General features: G+C 36.9%; 1 protein-coding gene and 2 long non-coding RNA genes across 3 annotated transcripts in view; 2 read left to right on the forward strand and 1 right to left on the reverse strand.

Moving 5' to 3' along the window:
* LOC103152075 (uncharacterized) overlaps window positions 1–371 on the reverse strand; it is a 5,451-nt gene extending 5,080 nt beyond the window's left edge. The window contains exon 1 of the long non-coding RNA XR_001658674.1: window positions 208–371. This is a non-coding gene — a long non-coding RNA (uncharacterized LOC103152075). The remainder of the gene's footprint in view (window positions 1–207) is intronic.
* A 7,348-nt stretch (window positions 372–7,719) lies between these two features.
* Window positions 7,720–21,394, forward strand: LOC103152076 (heat shock 70 kDa protein 12A-like). Its single transcript, XM_007572409.2, has 4 exons — window positions 7,720–8,021; window positions 19,105–19,329; window positions 19,400–19,571; window positions 19,773–21,394. The coding sequence occupies exons 1-4, from the start codon at window positions 7,740–7,742 to the stop codon at window positions 20,882–20,884; spliced, it is 1,791 nt and encodes a 596-aa protein (XP_007572471.1). The 5' UTR covers window positions 7,720–7,739; the 3' UTR covers window positions 20,885–21,394.
* On the forward strand, window positions 17,681–18,165 carry LOC107832947 (uncharacterized). Its single transcript, XR_001658673.1, has 2 exons — window positions 17,681–17,900; window positions 17,960–18,165. It is a non-coding gene; the product is annotated as an uncharacterized LOC107832947 (long non-coding RNA).

Raw genomic sequence — 21,394 nt, forward strand, 5'->3', positions numbered from 1 at the left:
AATTCAACATAAAGACAGGCGAATATTACACAAGCCTAGTTTATGAACTTTACCTAGTGCTAACATTAGCTAGCACAATATGCTACCAGGGATCGCGGCAGACAAAATATGTGACTGTCGTCATAAGTTGTGTAAGATTTCTTCTTTGAAACAGGGTGGACACTTTAGAAGCTGCTAAACGGTGTAATTTTTGTGAAGATTACTTACCATTCACATTCTGTGTCCCGTCACCGAAGCCCTGCAGTTCGGGACAGAGGTCTGAGATCTCAGGGAGTCATCCGCTTTAGTCAGCGCTAACCAATCGGAACACGTCTTACATCGCTCGTCCTTAAGCCCCGCCCCGGATGTTCATGTGAGATTCGCAAGCAAAACACGTTAGCTGTGTCCGAATTCAGGGTCTGCATCCTTCGAAGGACGGATTTGTAGGCCGATTACGTCATAGCGTGGCGACAAGGCCTGTCCGAATTCAAAGACTCCTTCAAATGCGTCCTTCTTTTCCCCAGATTTGAAGGATGGGTCCGGTGTATCCTTCACGGCCCACAATATCCTATAATTCATTGCGGGTTCCAACTGGGCATTCAGGCAGAGCGTCAATGGCGGTGAATAGCGACAAATTATTGAACTTTATTACACTTTAAATGACACAACGTGATTTGGTGCAACGTTTTTAGGCGAGAATGTAAGTGTGTAAATCTCAAATATCTGCTCGGTTCATCAATACATCATCTAATTACAATATTGTTCTGACATTTTCGGACCTGTCTGCTACCGCTGCGTTAACAGCCAGCTCCCCGCCAGCTGTCAGCCGGCCAGGCGCTCCAGGTTCGGTACACCGAGAGAAAACGCCTAACTCCTGGCACATTGTTATAAAACCTCCCGCTAGCTTTCCCCAATGAGTGGGAGTTAAACACCGATATTATTCAGACAGGTTTTAGCATGTCTGAATAATAAACAAATGTTTGGTTTATAAAGTATTTCAAAGCAGAGCACATTGGTTTGATTGATTAATTAAAGTTAAGCCTTCAAACATAATAGGTTTATTTAACCGTAATGTCCTATCTGCGATGTGGAGAATATTTTAATGAATAATTTGTATTCCTTGTAGAAAAGTGCAGTACACATTTGAACATTTTAGAATCAAAGTAAGAGATTTCCTTTTTACTATGGAACATCCTTTACTATAAAAAGTGAAGAATAATATAGAAATCAGTAATACATGACTGAAAAACAAACTTCGGCTCCGTTGTTTTTTCTCCTCTCTGCTTCACGCTGTCACCGTTGCTTGGCAACATGAGTTACACTGAGGTGGAGGCGGGGACAGTTGGTGAAGGCTAGACCTGTCCGAATCTGCAGATATTTTTCTTCCGGTCTCAGTTTATTCCCGGCCTTCGAAGGACCTGTCCTACGTAGACCAGTCCTTCGAAGGATGCAGACCCTGAATTCGGACACAGCCGTTGAGTTCAACCAAAAAACAGGAGCTTAAAAAAAAAAAAAAAAAAAAAAAAAACCTTAGAATCTCAAAAAAAAAGAAAAAAAAAAAACTTAGGCTGTCAACCAAAAAATTCTGATATGCAAAAGTAAAAGTTTCAAACAAAAATTAGTGATTTCAGTTAAAAACAAAGTTTTTTAAGCAATTTTTTTGTTTAAAAAAATAATTCTTAGAATTTGATTGAAATATTTTTTTTTTTGTTTGAAACATTTTTTTTTTAAATCCAAAAGTTTTGATCACAACTTTGTTTTTGTTTGACATGATTTTTGTTTGGTTGAATACTACTTGTTTTGTTTGACGTGATATCTTTTTTGACTGAATAATTGTGAAACAAATCTTAACTCCATACAAATCTGTGTAACAGCCATCTGAGTTGTGGAGCTGACAGCAAATGCAGGGCCGTAACACAGAACTTGGGACGCTGGGGCGCTCGTGACCGTGGGGGTCTAAAATCCCATTTATAGTTTTCCAAACAATACTGGAACACACAAAAACAGTTTTTTGTACTGTTTTAACCATTAAAACAGTACAAAAATAATGGTAACATTGTTGATGTTAATTTACCATTGTGAAATAACTTGCAATTAAGTATTGCCAAAGTTCAATGTAATTTTCAAAGGTGGTGGAGCGTTGTTGTTAGCAGCTCCTAAAATTAACTAAAAAAGTTACTTTTTCAAGGAGTAGTCAATAATCCGATTAAAGTTACTTTTTCAAAGTAACTATGTCATCACTGTTCATATCCAACACAATTCAGTTTCTTTACAGGCTATATCTCCTCCCCATCCATCCATCCATCCATTTTCATTTTCTTACGCTCTTGTCCCAAGTTGGTTCGAGAGGGGTGCTGGTGCCTATCTCCAGACATTTCGGGCAAGAGGTGGGGTCACCCTGGACAGGTCGCCAGTCCCTCGCAGTATGTCCTCCTCAGTCCTTTTGGCTAAATCAAAAGGACATGATTCACAAAAATGATGGGAAAAAAAAGAAATTGAAAGACCCTTCCTGAGGGAGATGCATGAAAGTTCATTCTTTTTCATTTTCATTAATTCATTAGATTGTTTTAATCTTGTTTTCTGTGGTGTGAATTTGCCGCCATTGAGTCCTTTTCCTTTTTTGTTCTTTTTTTCTTCTTTTTTTGTGTGTTTTATTAAGAGCAACTTAATAAATAACATTGTAAATGTTATTCGAAGGCATTTGGTTTTGATTCTGCTGAAGGTTTCCCCCTGATTAAAGAAAAGTGTTTCTCCGTGCCATCACCACATGCTGCTTAGGATTATTAATTACAAACATTGAGCTTATGCTTCATCTGCTTTACAATACAATACTTATATAGATACATCCACGACAACCACTTATGAGGTGGTAAAAAGAATGGAGTATGTAAAATAACTCTTCTTTAAAGAGGATATTTTTTATAAAGTCATAAACTTTATGCTAATGTATTTCTTATTAGGTTGGAGTATTGGTATACAACAAAAACATTTTTAAAATGACATTGCTCTACGATTTGGTTTGAATGGTCCTGCTGTGACAGTGTTCACTTATGAGGAAACATTTAATAAAGTGAACAACTGAAAGTTGTTCATGTGCTGACAGTTGACTCACTGTTGTTTAATGTTCACATTGTTGTTTATGCCAAGTTTCTGTTTAAACTTATTGGTTGTTCTCTGGAAGCCTAAATACCTCAAAGAGGATAAACGGGTCCAACACACCCACACAGAACCAAATGATTCCTTCCCAGAAGAATTCTACTGGAAACATCTGTGGAAGAACTAGTATGATGGAAAATGTGCAACTAAGATTTAAACTACTATTTTAATATAGATAGAATATATCCCAATAACCTCACTTTGAAGTTAGTTACCTTTAAGACCCACAGAACCATTGCACATCCAAATCAACATCTGCTGTCAAAAGTTGATTGAAATCAGCTTTTGACTTAAAGCTATTACACTACTATCTAATAGTTGTTCTATTTAGAGAAGAATGATTCTTCTCTAAATATGATATTTTTTATAAAGTCATACACTTTATGCAAATGTATTTCTTATTAGGTTGGAGTATTAGTACACAACAAAAAAAATTAAATTGGCATTGCTCTAAGATTTGGTTTGAGTGGTCCTGCCGTGACAGTGTTCACTTATGACAAAACATTTAATAAAGTGAACAATTGAATGTTGTTCATGTGCTGACAGTTGACTCACCTTTGTTTAATGTTCACTTTGTTGTTTATGCCAAGTTTCTGTTTAAACTTATTGGTTGTTCTCTGGAAGCCTAAATACCTCAAAGAGGATAAACAGGTCCAACACACCCACACAGAACCAAACGATTCCTTCCCAGAAGAATTCTACTCGAAACTTCTGTGGAAGGACCAGTATGATGGAAAATATGCAACTAAGATTTAAAACTACTATTTTAATACAGATATAATGTATTTTAATATTATATCTATATAATACAGCCTCATTGATGACTGTATGTTGAAGCACTGAGTAGTTAGTGATTAGAAGTTTGTCTATCAGATAGGGTATACCTTTTGAGGAGTTTTTGGTGATTTTGGGGGCGAGGATTAAGAGGTTCCTTTTAAGATTTATTTGCAGGGGACAAATATACACTTTTCCAAGATTTGGGTGTCCTGACTCCTGAGGTCCCTTAGAATTTCTGCCTATGCTATGGACAATATGATATGAACAAATTTGATTTATAGCTGTGGTGGTGGTGGCCAATCAGATTTCAAGGGTAGCCGGTCTTTAAATAAATAAGTTATGTTAGGATGAATAGTTTAAGAGATTAACCATTATGTAATGACGTCATGATTCAGTTTTTGCCTAAGTCAAACACTACACACCTAAAGGTTAATTACCAGAAAAATTTATCAAGGGAAGCGAAACAGAAAGCTGTCAATAATCATACTAGACCAACCTCTTAAAAACCAGTTCCTTTGCTTCAGTTATTTTTATTTTTAGTTTCAAACACAACTTTAATTGCAAAACCACAGTCAGTTAACAGCAATGTGGATCCTTTTAGTATTGTATGCAACAGTTTCTATTTTTACAAAAAATGATGGCATTGATATTTGGAATTTGAAATAAGTTTGCCTTTTACTGTACGTTCCTGATACTGACATAGTTCATCCTCGAATTTAAATTATACATGTAATAAGTATGAATTCATTCATATTAGATTTACCTGCAAAACATATGCTACTAGATCAGCCTATTATATTGAAATTTTCAATTTCTCGAACACTATTGCAGAAAATTTTGTTGTCAGGTACTTTAAATACCTATAAAGTACCTGAGAACTACTTTATAGTTCTCAGGTACAATAAAGTTTTACTATTGTAAAACCCAATGGCGCTTCTTCCAAAAAAAAAAAAAAAAAATAATTAAGCTATTGTGCTCACTTCAGCTAAATCGTAAAAATAACTCGTTACGCTTACTTGAGTTACTCTGTCAATCTTTGCTGTCAATGTACGTAGTGCTTACTCTTACTGGAGCAGCGGTTCCCAAAGATTTTCCTCTGGGCCCCCATATGGATTACAATAAAATCCCCCCAAAGGAAAAAAAAATAATCTGGGCACGCATATCGTTCAACCAGACATAAACACATATTTTGTTTTCAAACTCCACTGAAGTTTATTTCAAGCTAAAAAGGTTGCAACAAAACAAACTACAAAATAATAAAGTGCATTTATTTTCACCGTTAGCTTTTTGACATGAATATTATTAATTAATAATTTTGTACTCTGTGTGACATGTCAGGATGGAGTCCTATAAAGGCACAGTCCCCTTGGTTACTGATGTGGATGAAGACGAGTTGTCTGCTGGAGTGTTTTTCTGGAGTGTGGTTTAAGTTGCAACATAATAAATAAAATGAGTTAACATATGTATTTGAGTTACATTATATTAATTGTTTTGGGTTCTTTAGACTCTAATGACACAATGAAATAAACTAAACTGTAATGACTATTTGTCAAAAAACTTAAAATTCAAAAATAAAAAAACCCCTCAAAACTCGAAGGTGATCAAAACAAAAGTGAATTCAACTCAAATAGTCACTTGATGCACCGTGGATTCTGGTTTACGCACCAAAAAAGGATCAAAAAGTCAAAATATAGTCCTTTGGTTTTATTTACAGTTCAGGCAAAAGGTTACAGGCTTCTGCTCCTATTCCTGTACCTGTTCTCTGACTGACTATTTAGAAACTGATGTGACTGATTGATAGGCTGATTCCATAGGCTGGTAAAAAAAAACCTTATGACCACCCATGTGCATAATAAGCTACCTAAGAACCAGTGGTGGAGAAAGTACTCAAAATATGTACTTAAGTAAAAGTACAAATACACAGACAAAAACATACTCAAGTAAAAGTAAAACTACCACATTAACATTTGTACTTAAGTAAAAGTAAAAAAGTACTGGCTTTTAAAAATACTTAAGTATTAAAAGTAAAAGTACTTGCTGAATGCATTACCTAATCCCTAATATAATATCATTAAGTGAACCGATCGTATTTAATTTTAATACATTAGAAATGTGCCATTTTAATGAACAATGCCACAGATAAAGCATGTTTTTATTGTGTTTACTCTCAGTAACATAGTTTAGTTTGGCAGGGGAGGACATGGAACCAAGGAGCCACGTAGCAGAGTTGTAGTCAAGACCACCGACCCAAGACCAAGTCAAGACCAGCACCCTGAGCTACATGACAATAAAATTAAGTGCACCTATCAAAACTGCTTATCAAATTGATAAGAAAGATCCACTTTCCCATAAAAACACCTAGATATTAAATACTGAAATAAATTTAACCAATATAAATTCAAACTCTTCTTCATTCTGTTTTGCTCTCATCTCGTTGCCACAATCCGCAGAGGTCTCCTGCCATCCCTAAAAAAAATAACGCCCTGGTTGGCCATATTGCCCATGTCAGAAATAACAACTCTACACCATTAAACATAGCAATTAACAACGCTCAACTATGAACACTGTCCAAGGCCCAATAAGCAAGAAATAATTAAGCAGAAGGAGCACCGTGACTGTTTTATAATCCCTCCATGTCTCCCACCATGACATGTGACGAAAACAAAGAGCAATGAGCATGCTCTGTATTCTTACCTTCTTGTTTCATTTGTTCGCCAATTAAATAAACATAAATATATTTTAATGAAATAAAATAGCTACTGCAGTGTACGCAGAGCATTACAAGAACAAAGAACGGCTCTCAGTGAGGCTTCAGTCCTGTCAACCTTAGTAAAGATCCGTCCAGAAGAATCGGATCGTTTGTGAATGTTATATCCCTATATTGCACTTTGGTCACAGCGTTGTCCCATATGTGTGACACCTCAGTCAACACCTCCACACAATAATTCAGCGCATGAGTGACACTTTTTTCATCGTAGATGCAACATGTGTGCCTCAGTCAGTACAGCTAGCTTTGCTAGCATCCGGTCCACAGATCTTACCTTTCTTTAAGCTTTCCTTCCCAGTGACGCTAAAAGTTGGACGAAGACCCCACTGTCTGAAAGCGAAGCGCTGCTGATTTTACATGTCGCTATATCTTATGATTTATGCAGCGCTATTATATTACTGATGCTCTGAGCGTGCGCTCAGAGGAAACTGACATGCTCATGTCTTGGACCTCGAGTAAAGGTGGAGGCAATGGGTGACAACAGACGATGTAACGAGTAACGCGACAGTTTTGTAGAAATGTAGTGAAGTAGAAAGTACAGACACTTACTGTAAAATGTAGTGGAGTAAAAGTAGAAAATACCCATTATTCAATCTACTTAAGTAAAGTACAGATATACGAAAATTGTACTTAAGTACAGTAACGAAGTACTTGTACTTCGTTACTTTCCACCACTGCCTAAGACCCACCTTTTTATACAGTGAAATACCCACATCCCAACCTGAAATTAATTAACTAATTAAGTGAATTCCTAATCAAAGAACTCATTCTAACATCAAATTAAACAAAAATTCTAATGATAAATCAACTAGGAAATAAACAAAAATAAGAATAAGCTAAACAATTTAAATTCTAAGATTTAACCAAAAATGGAAAATAGTTCCTACATAAACTATACGAGTTCCAAAACTTAAATCAATGTATGCATTCATCATTTGAGCTAACTTAACTTGTCAAGTTTTACAGTGTAGCATATAAGCAGTAGGTGTGGTTTGCAGAGAAAAATAAATGCAGTCAGACTGCTGCACAGAGACAGTTTCCCTTAGTTGTAGTTTCTACAATGGGCGACTCGTTTGTCATAGCGATAGATTTTGGCACTGCATTTAGCTGGTATGCCTTTAATATCACACCCAGAGAGCAAAAAAGTGAACCACACCTGCCAAGGTGGGGAAAAGAGTATGGATTTGACTCCCCAAAGACTCCAACCTGCATTTTGTTTAATGAAGATGAAACATGTCTGAGTTTTGGCTATGAAGCCAAAATGATATACAAGGAAATGAGCGGAGAAGAAGCAAAGAAACATTATTACTTTGAAGATTTCAAGATGGCCCTCTATAGCAAAGTAAGTATGAACAGTAAGTTTCATATTCATAAATGTTATATTGCATAGATACATTTTTCCAAAACTTACAGAGGAGATAATCCGGTTGATCTTGAAAACAAGTCATTACATGGAATGCAGAGCAGTCACTTTAGAAAACAAGGCAGAACATGGACATAAAAACAGTTATTACTAAACTGAACCCAGAGGTCATGCTAGACATTTTTGTTCTCCGTCATTTTGACCAACAGGATAAAAAAAAAAATCGGTCATGTTCTATTTTTACCCATCAAATTATAATCAAATTAACATGGGCTATTTTGCCACATTTTTATGCAGTTTGTTTATATTAACCCGGTTGAACCGTGAATCCAGATCCCATCACACATATAGCTAGGAGATAAATGCATCTAACTTTTCCATAGAGACACAAATACTGACTATGGCCCCAATAACTTATAATAAATTAAATTAAACGACTCCGCTTAAATTACCAGCACTTCACCCGCTGTGGTCTGAATGCACAGCTTCACAAATTCGTCCAGGTCGCATCTCCAGAGAAATCTGCTCTGGTTCATCGGACAGTTGGATCTGTCTGATCCAAACTGATCCATTGAATTTTGTTTTACCCTGTGCAGTCCGGACGCGCGCTTCTACAAGGATTTTTCCCCCCCCTTTCTTTTCTTTTTTTATTTTTCCTCTTTTTTTTTGCGTAGTTTCACTTCCCCAAAACAGACAGATGTTACGCTGGCCCACCTCTTAACGCCGCTCTCCTTCTGGGTGAGGGAGGGTTACGTCTTCAGCTCCATCTGTTAAAACCGCAGGATGAGTTAAGTTCAGGGCCGTGCAGAGACCACTAAAGGGGCAGGTGCTCAAAAAAAGGGCACATCTTACCGCATTCTAGGACAGAATATTAACAAAGCCACACAGCTTTCAGAGTTTAATAAACAATGATAAATTACAAAATTGTGGCATATACAATCAAAGCTAACGAACATCTCTATATATAGCATACAACTATACATATGTAAGATATTTTATTAGTAATTTATTTCTGCAGGTCTATTTTTTATTGGAAAGTATTGCAATATTCAAACCCGCAATTTAGCAAGATATGTAAATCAGAGCTGGACCACCAGACATATGTTGTCTTTACACTATTAAAATATAAACAAGGGCTCAATGCAACCTTGTAAATTGTAATCTTAGGGCTTTCCCCAGAAAACTTGCTAAGCCCGGTGGTTGGGGCGTCGAGGCGGCCCACCGGCGGTCCACCGTGTTTTTGTATTAAAACATGTTAAGTTGACAGGAAATGTAAAAGTATTACTGTGTAATTATATGTTACGGGGAAAGATCTCCAGTGAAATGCTATTTAAACCCACAACTGGTATTAAAACAACAAATTTGCACTTCTGTTTAATCCAAATTAAGTCAGCAGCTCCATCAGGCCCCCAAGGGCTTCAAGGGCCCTATAAACACTAATATTTTAAAATAGACCACAGATACATAAATGTAACGCTTGTTTATTGAGATGATCAATGCTGTTAAATTTGATTCAATTGTTTAGGCATAGATAAATGATTTTAAATTGTTTAACATTTAAATACAAGATTTTAAGGAGCTGGCAAGTTTACTTTGTAAAACTTCAAAGAACAATATTCAGATTGTTTTGTTACTATAGCAACAATCTGATGCTGTGAGTTTAATCTTTGAATTTACAAATACAAATTAGTAAACTGTAATTATAACTTATTGCTTTTTAGGCTGGCCAATTGAACTACTCCCTTCTCCCATATTTCACTAAATCTAACACAGAAGCTGTTAGAGGTGCTGATGATTTTAGCAGCTCGAGGGGGCCCTAAATCAAATTCTGCTCCAGCCCTCATACAGCCTTGGACCGTCCCTGCATGATGAGGTAATCTGCTGCACTACGCAGAGATGTGCAACAAACGGGAGATTTAATTCAATGCTGCTAATGTGGCTTTAGTAGCTCTTTCATTTCGTGTCTGTTGAGTTTTTAATAAGCATCACAGAAACTATTCTGGTTGGTCGAGTTTATGGGACGAGTTTCTCAGATCTCCGTGCGGCTGCGTGTATTAACTCTAAGTAGACGACACATTCGATATGGTTTGATGCATCGTGTAACCGGAAAAATAATAATAAAATAATGTAAAATCAGCGTGATGCTTGACTCCGAGGAGAGCGTTAAAGCTCCTCACCAGGCTGAACCTGCATGATGAGGTTAGCGCTGCTCGTTATTCACAAACGCTCTGGCCAACCGGGACCACAGACATAAACTTTACAGGGAAGACAGACACAGAGCAACACGCTGGGCAGCGTGTTGAGATGTAAACGCCGCATATAGATAAATCATTCTCACCGCTCCACAACGCGCCTCTGAATTCGCTACAAGTTATTCCTGCGGTTCACATAGAGCTGCGCAACCAGAGCTAACGCGGCGGGTTTTAAACTCTTACCTAGAGTTTCTCCAAAGGACCATAATTCCTCACAGTAGGTTTATGTAAATATCCATACAGGTCAGCCTGTGTCCAGTTTGAGTGAAAGGAGGCGCGCGCAATCACGCTGAGGTAAAGTAGCGACAGCGCGCAGCAAAGCACAGAGGCGCCAGCGGTGTGATTGGTCCGCGCGCTGTCGGGTTTAAATGCATAAACTATAAACCTATTTATTATAAACCTATCCTTTAGGAATAAATATGCTTTGCTAGTGAAATGCTAAGAGCAAAAGAGACGCTTACAGCCGGCTTTAAAAAAAAACAAAAAAAAAACAATTAAAAAAAAAATTCCTAGAAACGTAAACAAGCAATGCTTAGCCTGGTGGCTGGGCTAGCAAAGCATGGCGGGCCGCCAGGCTTATAATACACTGGGGTAAACCCTGTAGTTGATAAAAAAAAGATCTGCCTGTTTGCCACTGCAGTGGAGATGAAGATGGTCCATTCAGGAAAGCAGAGCTGCATCAAACTTTAACGTGGAACTGCAGAAAAAAAAAACAAAAGCAAAAATTGAATTGCTAATGCATGCCACCATGAAAAACCTACTGAGTTTTGCTTAAAATACTTTTTTCTCACATGACGTCATGGGCAGGGCCCAAAATCGCAACAAAATATTTCTGATGTGTGCAAATAAAAATTTATGTTTGGCAAATAACTTTTTTAAGTTCACGAGACAAAAATGAGTTATTTAATTTAAAAAAAAGTTTTTTAAACAAAACGTTTTGTTTTTAAAAAAGAAATCATTACAATTCCAAAAGTTTTGATTACAATTTTATTTTACTTAACTGAGATTTTTTTCTTTTAATTGAATAATTGGGAAAAAAAACAATTAACTTCATACTCTGCGAACCAGACCCTAAACTTACTTAAAGTCTGGATTTAGTTTTTTCCCCTTCATTAATAACATACATTATATCTATCATGATAATTCAGGGTGAGTTATTTTTAATTCTAAATGAATATCCTTGTTGGACTTTTATGTAAGTGCTATTCTCCTTCAAGGTACATTTACCTAACGCCAGAATAAATGCAATGTACATTATGCAGCAAAGGAAATTAGAAGACATATATCCATTATGGAGATGATAAGTCTTGGACAGGCGATGTGCCCCTATTGCATAAGTGATACTGAAGAATGACTGATATCATTAACGATAGAGGGAAGAAGCTTTTTAGTTACCTTGCTTTGGTAGCAAAGTCGTTAGCTAGCAGCTAGCTAATAGCACAACAACAACAGTCTAATAAAAATACTGAATGATAGATAAGAACAGTTTTTCCTCACCTGGCTGTCTCCTCCCGCTCAGTAGTTCTTCAGAGAAAGGCAGACACAGAGGCCTGTCAGTGTCTGTTGTATTTCATTACTTCTCTGCTTAAACCGCTGAAGCAGAAATGATACGTTCAACGTTTTCAGTCATCTGACAAGTAGCAAGTCTACTCCACTTTATTCACCAAAAACGTTTTTTTATTTTTTTTTAATTCACCAAAAACTGTTCTGTAATCTTGAACATTCGCTACGTTGAGCTCCGCAGTTAGCCGCCTTACCTCACTGCGTGAGAGGCACACGTGTCATGGGCAAAAGGTCAAAGGTAACAAGGTGACCGACTTATTATGTTGTACAAAAAAACCCCAACAAAACAACAAAATACTTACTTTTAGTACATATTATGTGTCAGAAGAGGGCTTAATAATGAATAATAACTGAATAATGCTACAAAAAATAAATAAATAAAAAACTGACTAAAAGGACACTTGGGGGCAAAGAGCTAAAGGGGTAGGTGCTTAAGCACCCCTAGCCCCCTCCTCTGCATGTGCCTGGTTAAGTTTAATTCTTTGCAGCGGCGGAGACGGATCCGCATTGGTTGTGCAGCCGCAGCGGACTGCATATGTTACGGTCTAATTAACTTCTGCACCTTTATTTATTTCCTCAAGATAAACTACCGGCTCCTCTGTTTAGACTATAAATGGATTCAACATTACATTCTCTTTAGTTTTCTCTGTTCTATATGTAATGGAGACAACGTTTTTGAATGCGCTTCCATATCTCTTCAACACGCTTTTGTTCAGTGTCCATGAGATGATATTCAGAAAGAATTCTTTTATTAATTGATTTTAGTTGCCTCTGCTATAAAATCTTTGCGTAAAGTCTATACTGTCTGCGCATGTGCACCAGTCAAGGGTGTTAATTATAGCCTGTCAAATGACCGACAGGTTTTAAATTTTCCTGTCATTTAAAAAAAATCACCAGTCAAATTCCGTTCTGACTGAACCTGTTCTGATTCTTAGTTATAAGGATTTGGTTTTTCCGTGTGTTTCTTTTAGGTTTCTGTGTCTATTGAGTCTCCTGTTGTCCTGTCTCCCCTTGATTGTTCCCAGGTGTGTCTTGATCCCTGATTAGGTGTACTTAAATCCACCTGTGTTCTTTGTTCCTTGTCGGGTCCTTGTCTAATCTGCCGTCAAGTTTGTCATTCAGTTATACCAATTGCTACCAACTGAGCTCTGAGCCTTAGTGTTTGCTTATCTGAGCTTCCTGGATTTTGGATTTTTCTTTATTAAATCATCACTTTCTCCACACCAACCTGTATCCTCAGCGTCTTCCTCACTACCTCATACTGCAATTCATGACATTAATGATCAAGCATAACCCAGTTTCATTTTATTAGCTTTAATTTGTTTATAGAACCAAGTTGTAGCTGTCATTATCAATCAAAGTGTTTGTGTAGTCCACTGTATACAAGATAAAGTGGATTATACATCTCTTTTTTTTTTAATGAACAAGGTGTTTTTGTGTCCTGGGTTTTTTAATGGTTACTCTTCGTGTGTACTATGCTGTATTTTAAGTTTTGAATCAACAATATCCTCCTGTATGAGCTGAGAGAAGCTGACACCCCACCCACGTGAAAAATTCCAGCAAATAGCCTGAGTGGTTAGTGTCCCTAGTGCAGGTTTGTGCTGTTTTGGTTTCTGAGATATTAAAAATTATTTTTTAGGTCATCCAGAGGTCACCATCCCATCTTGCTCCAAAACAAACCAAAGTGCACTACTTTGTTAGTGCTGCATTTGTGCCTTTAAAATTTTTGTTTGTGTAGCTTTCCCCTATGAGATATTAAAAGTTATTATTGTGGTCGATGACGTCACCCCATCTTGCTCCAAAACAAAACCAAAAAAATGTAAAATAATATTAAAAAAATACTTATTATTTTAGCATTTGTTGTTATGCTAAAATAATATCAAAAAGTATTTTTCCAAACTCTACAAAAGAAAAATACTACATTTTGGCAAAAAAAACCCAACAACAAACAAAAAGATAAATAATATCAAAATGTTCAAATGCAATAAAAAATGAGTGTACCTCATTTCTCCAGTTTAGAATAGTTTCACACTAATTTTGAGTCAATATGGCACATGACTTGCAAGCTACTGAAGAAAAAAAATTTTTAATATTACAATTATTAAAAATACTGAATATGACTTAAAAATTCAATAGAGAACAGTCTCGTGTAACAGCATTAATTTTGTGTCAGTTGGTCACAAGGCAAAATATCCATTTACATTTGTTTCTTAGGAGTTTTTGGTTTTTTAAATTTGTTGACAAGAGTTTCTCTTTGTAAGATAATTTAATGATGCATTCAGCAATAATTCACAGGTATTAGGTCCAATAAGCCAAATCAATAGGTCCACAGAAGGAAAACTGTTTGGTCCTGTGGCGATCTGGTATCTTGGCATCCTGGTTGACTTGACAGAAAACACACAAAGTGTAGGGAAGAGGAAAAAACGTGATTTAAAAAAGGTCTTCTTAACATGTGTGATTACATTGAATCTATTCAACAGGTCATGACAAAACACACTTGAACAGCCAAATATCTCCAACACTGACTTTGGAAAGCAAAATACCTTTACTGTACATTTAAATTTTTTTTTCATTTATTTTTTTTTGCTGTAGTTGTATATTTTAGCACCACAAATACCTAAACAGTGACCAGTCCTGCCATTTTGGATGTCAATGTTATGACACCTGCACACTCAAACATTTATGTGCACTTTGACTGAGTCCACACTTTATTAAGGGGTGTAGGGTGCAGCCTGAGTATTGGGACCGTGCTGAGCACACACCAGCTCACCTCCAACCCGGAACTTAATAGTGCACTGCTGTCAGTCTGATCACCATAATAAAACATGAATTGATTATTTTCTACAGGTTACATTAAGTCTAATTCAAAAATACCGTAATTACTATTACAGTTAATGTTTTTTTTTTTTTTTTTTTTTTTTTTTACCATTTCTCAACCCACTACAGTTAGAGCAGCTAAGGTGATCTCTTCCTCATATGTCCATGGGTCACATCTCTGTCATCATCATTCTCTGATAATTAATTCACTGAATTGTTAATTCTTCTTCCTTCTCCAGCACTGAATCTGTTCTAGTTGTCAAAGTTGTTGTAAACATTTCCACTATTTTCACACATTTTTCTGTCTACTTAGGCACTTTTTAGCCTTTGTTCTAGCAGATTTTCTGACACACCACACTATGTTTCAGCTCACTTCTGACTCCAGAGAAGGGAAAAGGCAATATTTATACCCTCTGAAGAGAGGGGAGAAGGAGGTCAATGAGGACTAAGAGATTTCATTGGAAAAGCCCAATATCCTTTAAGAAAACCAACCAGTGGGCTGTAGTGGTCGATAAAAAATATCTGTAATACACGTTTTAGTTAAATTATGGCAGCCATAAGCAGGCCCATAAAGATGTATCGGCCTACTGGGCATTGCCTGTTATCCCAGACGCCCAGGCCACCCCCACTACAGGCATAACATACACCCAGACTGAATAACAAATCTGTTTAGATAGAGCCCTTCTCAGATTTCCTTCAACAATTAGAGTGGAGTTTGATATTAGGAGATTGATTTTTTCCAGATGACTGATTTCTTTTTCTTATAATCGAAATAATTTTTTAAAATTTCAATAATAAAAGCCTTTTGCTCTTTTTTTAATTGAAAAGCTAAAGTTATGTCAATGATACCATAGTGTATTCTGTCTTCTTTTATAGCTTATCCTGGTAACTGTTATTGTTGCGCAACACCCCCCCCCCCCCCCTTCTCTCTCTACTTCCCCTTTTGAGAGGAGGGAGATGTTGCTCCCAGCTCTCCGTCTAACGGGTCCGACAAGCCTCTAACTCCGGAGTATTACTACAGATGAGAATATAGAGGACATTCTGTTTAAGCTGGGCGTGAGAAAGACTAGCCTGGTTTCTAACGACCTTTGCCTCCAGATGTCCCACCCTTTTTCACTCTGTGAATTAGCCAGATAAAGCAGCCCAGAATCAGCTAGTTTCACAGAGCACACCTGTTAATGGTCGCTCTTTCTCTTATTACAACTTGCACTTGTTACTGAACCAGGTTGGTTTTAGTGACTCGGGTGAGTCCCGAGGGTGTTGTTTTAGTTTTGGCTAAAAGCAACCTATAAAACATTTCCCACTTTCTCCTCCCAGAATCAAACTTCATAGCTATTTTACAACTATCAAAGAACTTTAAGGTGACTCATTAATTGAATGTCCACAACATCTTTTAGATTTTCTTAATGCTAATTATTTTATTAGTAAGGCAATTTTTCAAGGGTCAGTACAGCTTAAATCAGTAACAGAAATAATCAAACAAGTAAAATCAATAATCTAATCTATCTTTCCCTAATGCTGACACTGTGAACTAAAAAAGGGAAACTTTAAGAGAGAGGGACGGAGTTTGTCATTTTGAACCCCAGAACTGGCCTGATGATGAAGAAGGTGTTGCAGCAGCAGGAGGCTCCCATACAGGAAGAGTACTGAGTCAGAGCGGCAGATCTCGGGCCTCAGGGTGATTTCCTCATGCGCATAGCGGCCCTCTCCTTCTTGTCTTGCAGCTCTGTAGCTCCTTTCTCTTCGTCTCACGATCTTTCTGGTCCTTGGAGATGTAGACGAGCTGATCTCATGGAAGGAACACACCAGTTCTTCTTCTTTGCCTTTGATCTTTGTCTTTATCTTCATCTTTGCCTTGGTCTTTGTCTTTGGGGTCTCGAACCCAGCTGATGAGAGAAATGCAATTTGAAGCCACATGTTGCGGGGCTAACGGGTTGGTCCCCATGTGCAGAACAGTCCTCGGCTCTGTGGCTCCGGCTCTTCTTCAGCTGCAGAGTTCTTTGTCCATCTCGATCTTGGCTCAAAGCTGCCTGGAGGATCCAACCAAAGATTCCTCTTTTGCATCCACCTTATAAAGGATTTATCGACCCTTTTAGTGCATTTGCATTGGCTGACTGCTTGGACCGATGATCTCATATCCATCACCGTCTTGGAGACATGATGTCCTGATGTCTGTACTAATGTCCCAAGTTGCTCAACAGTCCTCTTGTGTCTAACCTTTTCTTAGGAAAGTTACAGTTCAGCAATAAGGCCTTGGTCACCTCTGCTCTCCTATCAGTTCCTCTTTTCCCCTGACCTTTCACCTACCATCTACCTCCAACACATCAGTGACCTTTAATTACAGTTACACATTTTACACCATTTCAAGTTCAATGTCAAAATCACATTTATAATCCCTTAGTTTCTCTGATTTAGCATTCACTTATAATATTATAATAACCATTACTTATTAGTTACTCTTATTATAATCATGATGTGTTATTACACACATTTCTGAAAAGAAACCAAGAATAATCCATTATTCTAATTATTTGATATCAAAGTTGCATTTACTTGTTTCACCTGTAAGTACTTCCATAAGTATAAGAGTAAGTGTAAATATTCTTATAATCAAACCAATATCAACCAATATTAAACCAACATTAATTATTGGTTTAATCATAAGTTATCATTATTAATTTAAGTATTTTACTCTGGGTTTTATCCAATTACTCAAAATGTTTAGATTTTATTCTTCAAACCTATAATGCTTAAAATAAGGAATAGTCTGAACTATTTTTCTCCACATGCAGGCTGGAAACTTTCTTCCTCTTTCTCCAGGAAACCTGCTCTTCCTGTTACATGACTCTCTTTCTGTCTGACTATGATTTTTTATGATTAAATAGAAAAAAGTAGAATTAAAGCAAAGTTTGCAGGACACAATAACAACACACACAACCAGATTAATTTTATTACCGTCTGACTCTACTGTTGGGTCTTGATGTCACCTGTGTAATCAGTTTTAAAGACAACTTTATTCATTGTTATTATTAAACTAAAATCTCCAGCATGGGGAAGTGGGATGAGCTCGACTTTTCTCGACACCCCCTCCTCGAGGTCGGACCTTTCACATGCTGGGAACCCAACACCCTCCTGCAGGTCTGCGTCTTCATCCTCTGGAAAGAGAAGATGGTCCTCTGGGATGTGAAGATCCTCCATCATGACAAAGGACTCAGCAGTCTGGGATGTGAAGATGCAGATCCTCAGTTGTCACCAAGAACTCAGCAGTCTCTTGGTGACAACAAGCAAACTCCACTGCTCTTTGACACCCCCTCCTTGGAGTTTTGATGTCTCCCAGGAAGTGACGAATGTCGAAGAGAACCCAGGTCACTCTGATCCTTTAACAATGACAAAAAATCCTCAGCTGGATGAACTGTTGGCTCTTCAGGATGTGGAAGATTCCTTAGGGACAGGTTCCTATGGGCTGAGGCAGAAACCTCCAAAAAAAAAATCTGGAAGTTCAGCAGAGCAAAGCAAAAAGCATAACAAATAGTCTCTTTTACAAACATTCAAACTGAGTCAGGTATGTAACATCAATAAAGTTTACTTTTGTAAAGTTAGCTGATATTCAATAAATAGAATGAAATTTTATTTCTGTATAAAACTCTGTAAAACTATTACTCCATTTTAAACATATTATTTTTCAGAATTACTTTAGCAGGAAGACCTGAGGAAGAGTGACCCTCAGAGCATACAATTTACCAACCTAGTAATTTAAATAATCGGCATAAGGCATATAAGAAACAGCAAAATAAATAAGGAAAAATAAGTGTGGACAACATGTTTCAGGGTATCATAGCTGAAACAATCCCATGAGTGTGCTTTCTTCTTGTTAGTCTACTTTCTAAAACTCTGCTTGTAAACAATATTTCTTTTATCTGTTTATTGTTATTAAAACCTAATACAATGTATTAAGAAAACTAAGAAATAACATTTTCATCTTAAATTAAAAACACCAATTTAAGGAGAATTACAGATCTCAAAGTACTGATTGAAACATATCTAAAACAATATTAAAAGATGACATGCTTGCAAAATCGCAAAATATATGTTAAGTACACTTACTATAGGCAGAAGAATGTAACACCCCAAGCAAGTAAAATAAAATGCAAAAGAAATAGTCAAATTTTGGTAAATTCTGCATATTTTATGCTAAAGTCAAAAGCAGAAAACAGATTGCAAGAAAAAAAATTTCAGTTAAGTGTTCATATCCCTATGTGCCAGGTACTACATTCTGAACATGCATATTAGTATAGGACATGATTATTTATTGCTAAATGTTTAGTAATAAACAACATATTCTATTCTTAATTTCTATTCTAATTAATGAAGACTGATCACATCTTTTACTGCTAATCCACTGTATCTAACATCTAAATTAATATCTCCAGGAACTCAGCAGTGATCTGAAGATTAAAGCCACCAATGGAAAATCTATGAAGGCATTGAAGGTTTTCTCAGGATTCCTGAGATTTTTTAAAGAAGATGCACTGAGAACAATCAGTCTACACACAGGTGGGAAAATCTTCTCTCCCTCTGACTTCACCTGGGTTCTGACTGTTCCTGCCATCTGGGATCCTTCAGCTAAACAGTTCATGAGAAAAGCTGCAATGCAGGTAACATTGGATTTTACAGAGACCAACGAAGTTCTGAAATGTTCAGATGGATGAGTTTTTCTTTTTGTAGGCAGGTATTATAACAGAAGGAGATGAGGGAAAACTGGTGATTACGCTCGAACCAGAAGCTGCTTTAATCTGGTGTAAGAAGCTTCCAGCTGATGGTTTCATCTCTGAGAAGCACAACAAAGAGTCACTGGATCAGTCTGCAGGGACGCAGTACATCGTTGTCAACTGTGGAAGTAATGTGTCTGATTCTGATGCAATGTGTTATTGATTCATTCACAAACCACTTTTACCATCTTTACACAGAATATTATCAGATATGAGAGGTAGTTTTTGATATTGGTTGTGAACTAAATTGGCTGAAACTTAGAGACTGTAAATGTGATTCTGTGGATTATTAAACAATTTTTCTCTATTATTCTGTCTGTTTATTTAAGGAGAAACTATTGACTTCACTGTTCATGAAGTCCTGCATGGAGGAGCCCTGAAGGAGCGACACAAAGCCTCTGGAAATAATCTGGGAGGACAAACTGTGGACAGAAAATTTAAGCAGTTTCTCAGAGAGATATTCACTGAAGGAGTCTGGGATGAATTTGAACAAAACTCTCCCAGTGCAGCTCAGAGAATGATGTATGAGTTTAGCAGTCTCAAACAGGTTGATAAAGATATTCAGATCAGCTGTCCATTTGCACTGGAATTGTTAGCTAAAGACAAATCAGGCACAGAAAACATTGTTAAGTCAGAACTTGGTGCTTCCTGGGATGGTGAATTCATCAAAATCTCAAGAGACAAAATGAGATCTTTCTATGATGAAAGTCTGCAGGGCATCACTGAGAATCTCAGGGAAATCTTTACCAGTGCTCTCAACATCAAGTACATGCTCTTAGTGGGTGGGTACGCTCAGAGTAAAGTACTGCAGCAGCACATTACTGACCAGTTTGGACATCGGTGTAAAGTTCTGTGTCCTTTCAGAGCTCAGGAGGCGATTCTGAGAGGAGCTGTAGAGTTTGGTAGAAACCCAAACATTGTGGCTTCTCGGAAAAGTTCCTATACTTATGGATTTGCTGTTAGTGAAAAGTTTGATGAGATCAAACATAAGAAAGAAAAGAAATTTACAGCCAAAGGTGTTGAATGGAGTCGAGATATTTTCAGAAAACTGGTGGAAGAAGGTGAAGATCTTGGTTCAGAGGAGACCAAAGAGTTTCTTTGTTTTCCAGAAAGAGGTGACCAGAAACAGATGAAACTGAGATTCTTCCGCTCAGTGAAAAAAGATCCAGTGTATGTAGATGACTCTGATGTAGAAGAGGAAGGTTCATTCACTGTAGATGTGACTGGAGGTAGTAAAGTCAAACTGGAAGTTAAGTTTGGCTTCACAGAGATAACAGCTACAGGGATCAACCTGACAACGAGGGAGAGAAAAATAGTCAAAATTGAGTTCATGACCAAAGACAAAGAATGTGTCATTGATGGTGATGCAGAAGATGCTGTCAGTGTTGGATCCAGTTCTCAGTCAGAATATATTGTAGATAGTGCTAATGAAACAACTTGAAGTGATTATATCACTTTTGCAATTTCAGTTATGGCCAAGAAAGTTTATAGTACTGAACCATAATTGAATTAATTGAAATATTTTCTAATGAAAGTGTTTATATATAAAAAATATAATTTTTTCCATATTCTCAAAGAAAAATCAACATTAAAATAGAGGGGATTGCTAAAAAGCTGACTAAATGTTCTTTATTAGCCTTTCTGTACAGAAACAAGTCTCCACTTGAATATGTTATATATTCTGTTAGTTATATCACAAGATAAAAAAAGTATCTTGAAATAGGATATTTGCTAAAGTGGAAACGTTTAATTTTTCTGGTAGTAATATTATAATCTGAAGACTTTTGGTTTGTATCTTCAGCCAAATTTAATCACTCAGCATCATTGTTTCAAAATAGCTAACCATTGTTGGTGCTTTCTAATAGGTATATGGGAAGTCTGGATCTTGTTAGTTATTTGTAAGCGATGTGTTATGGAAATTCTTAAATTAAAGGGATGAGAAAAATGTTAA

Source organism: Poecilia formosa, unplaced genomic scaffold (assembly GCF_000485575.1).
Source record: "Poecilia formosa unplaced genomic scaffold, Poecilia_formosa-5.1.2 Scaffold300, whole genome shotgun sequence".
NCBI lineage: Eukaryota > Metazoa > Chordata > Actinopteri > Cyprinodontiformes > Poeciliidae > Poecilia > Poecilia formosa.

Bases quoted from the DNA above. Each gene is read 5' to 3' on its own strand.
- LOC103152076 (XM_007572409.2), top strand. From the start codon at position 7,740: ATGGGCGACTCGTTTGTCATAGCGATAGATTTTGGCACTGCATTTAGC. The intron at 8,022-19,104 runs GTAAGTATGAAC...TAATATCTCCAG, and splicing joins AGATGGCCCTCTATAGCAAA to GAACTCAGCAGTGATCTGAA. The intron at 19,572-19,772 runs GTAATGTGTCTG...TGTTTATTTAAG, and splicing joins CATCGTTGTCAACTGTGGAA to GAGAAACTATTGACTTCACT.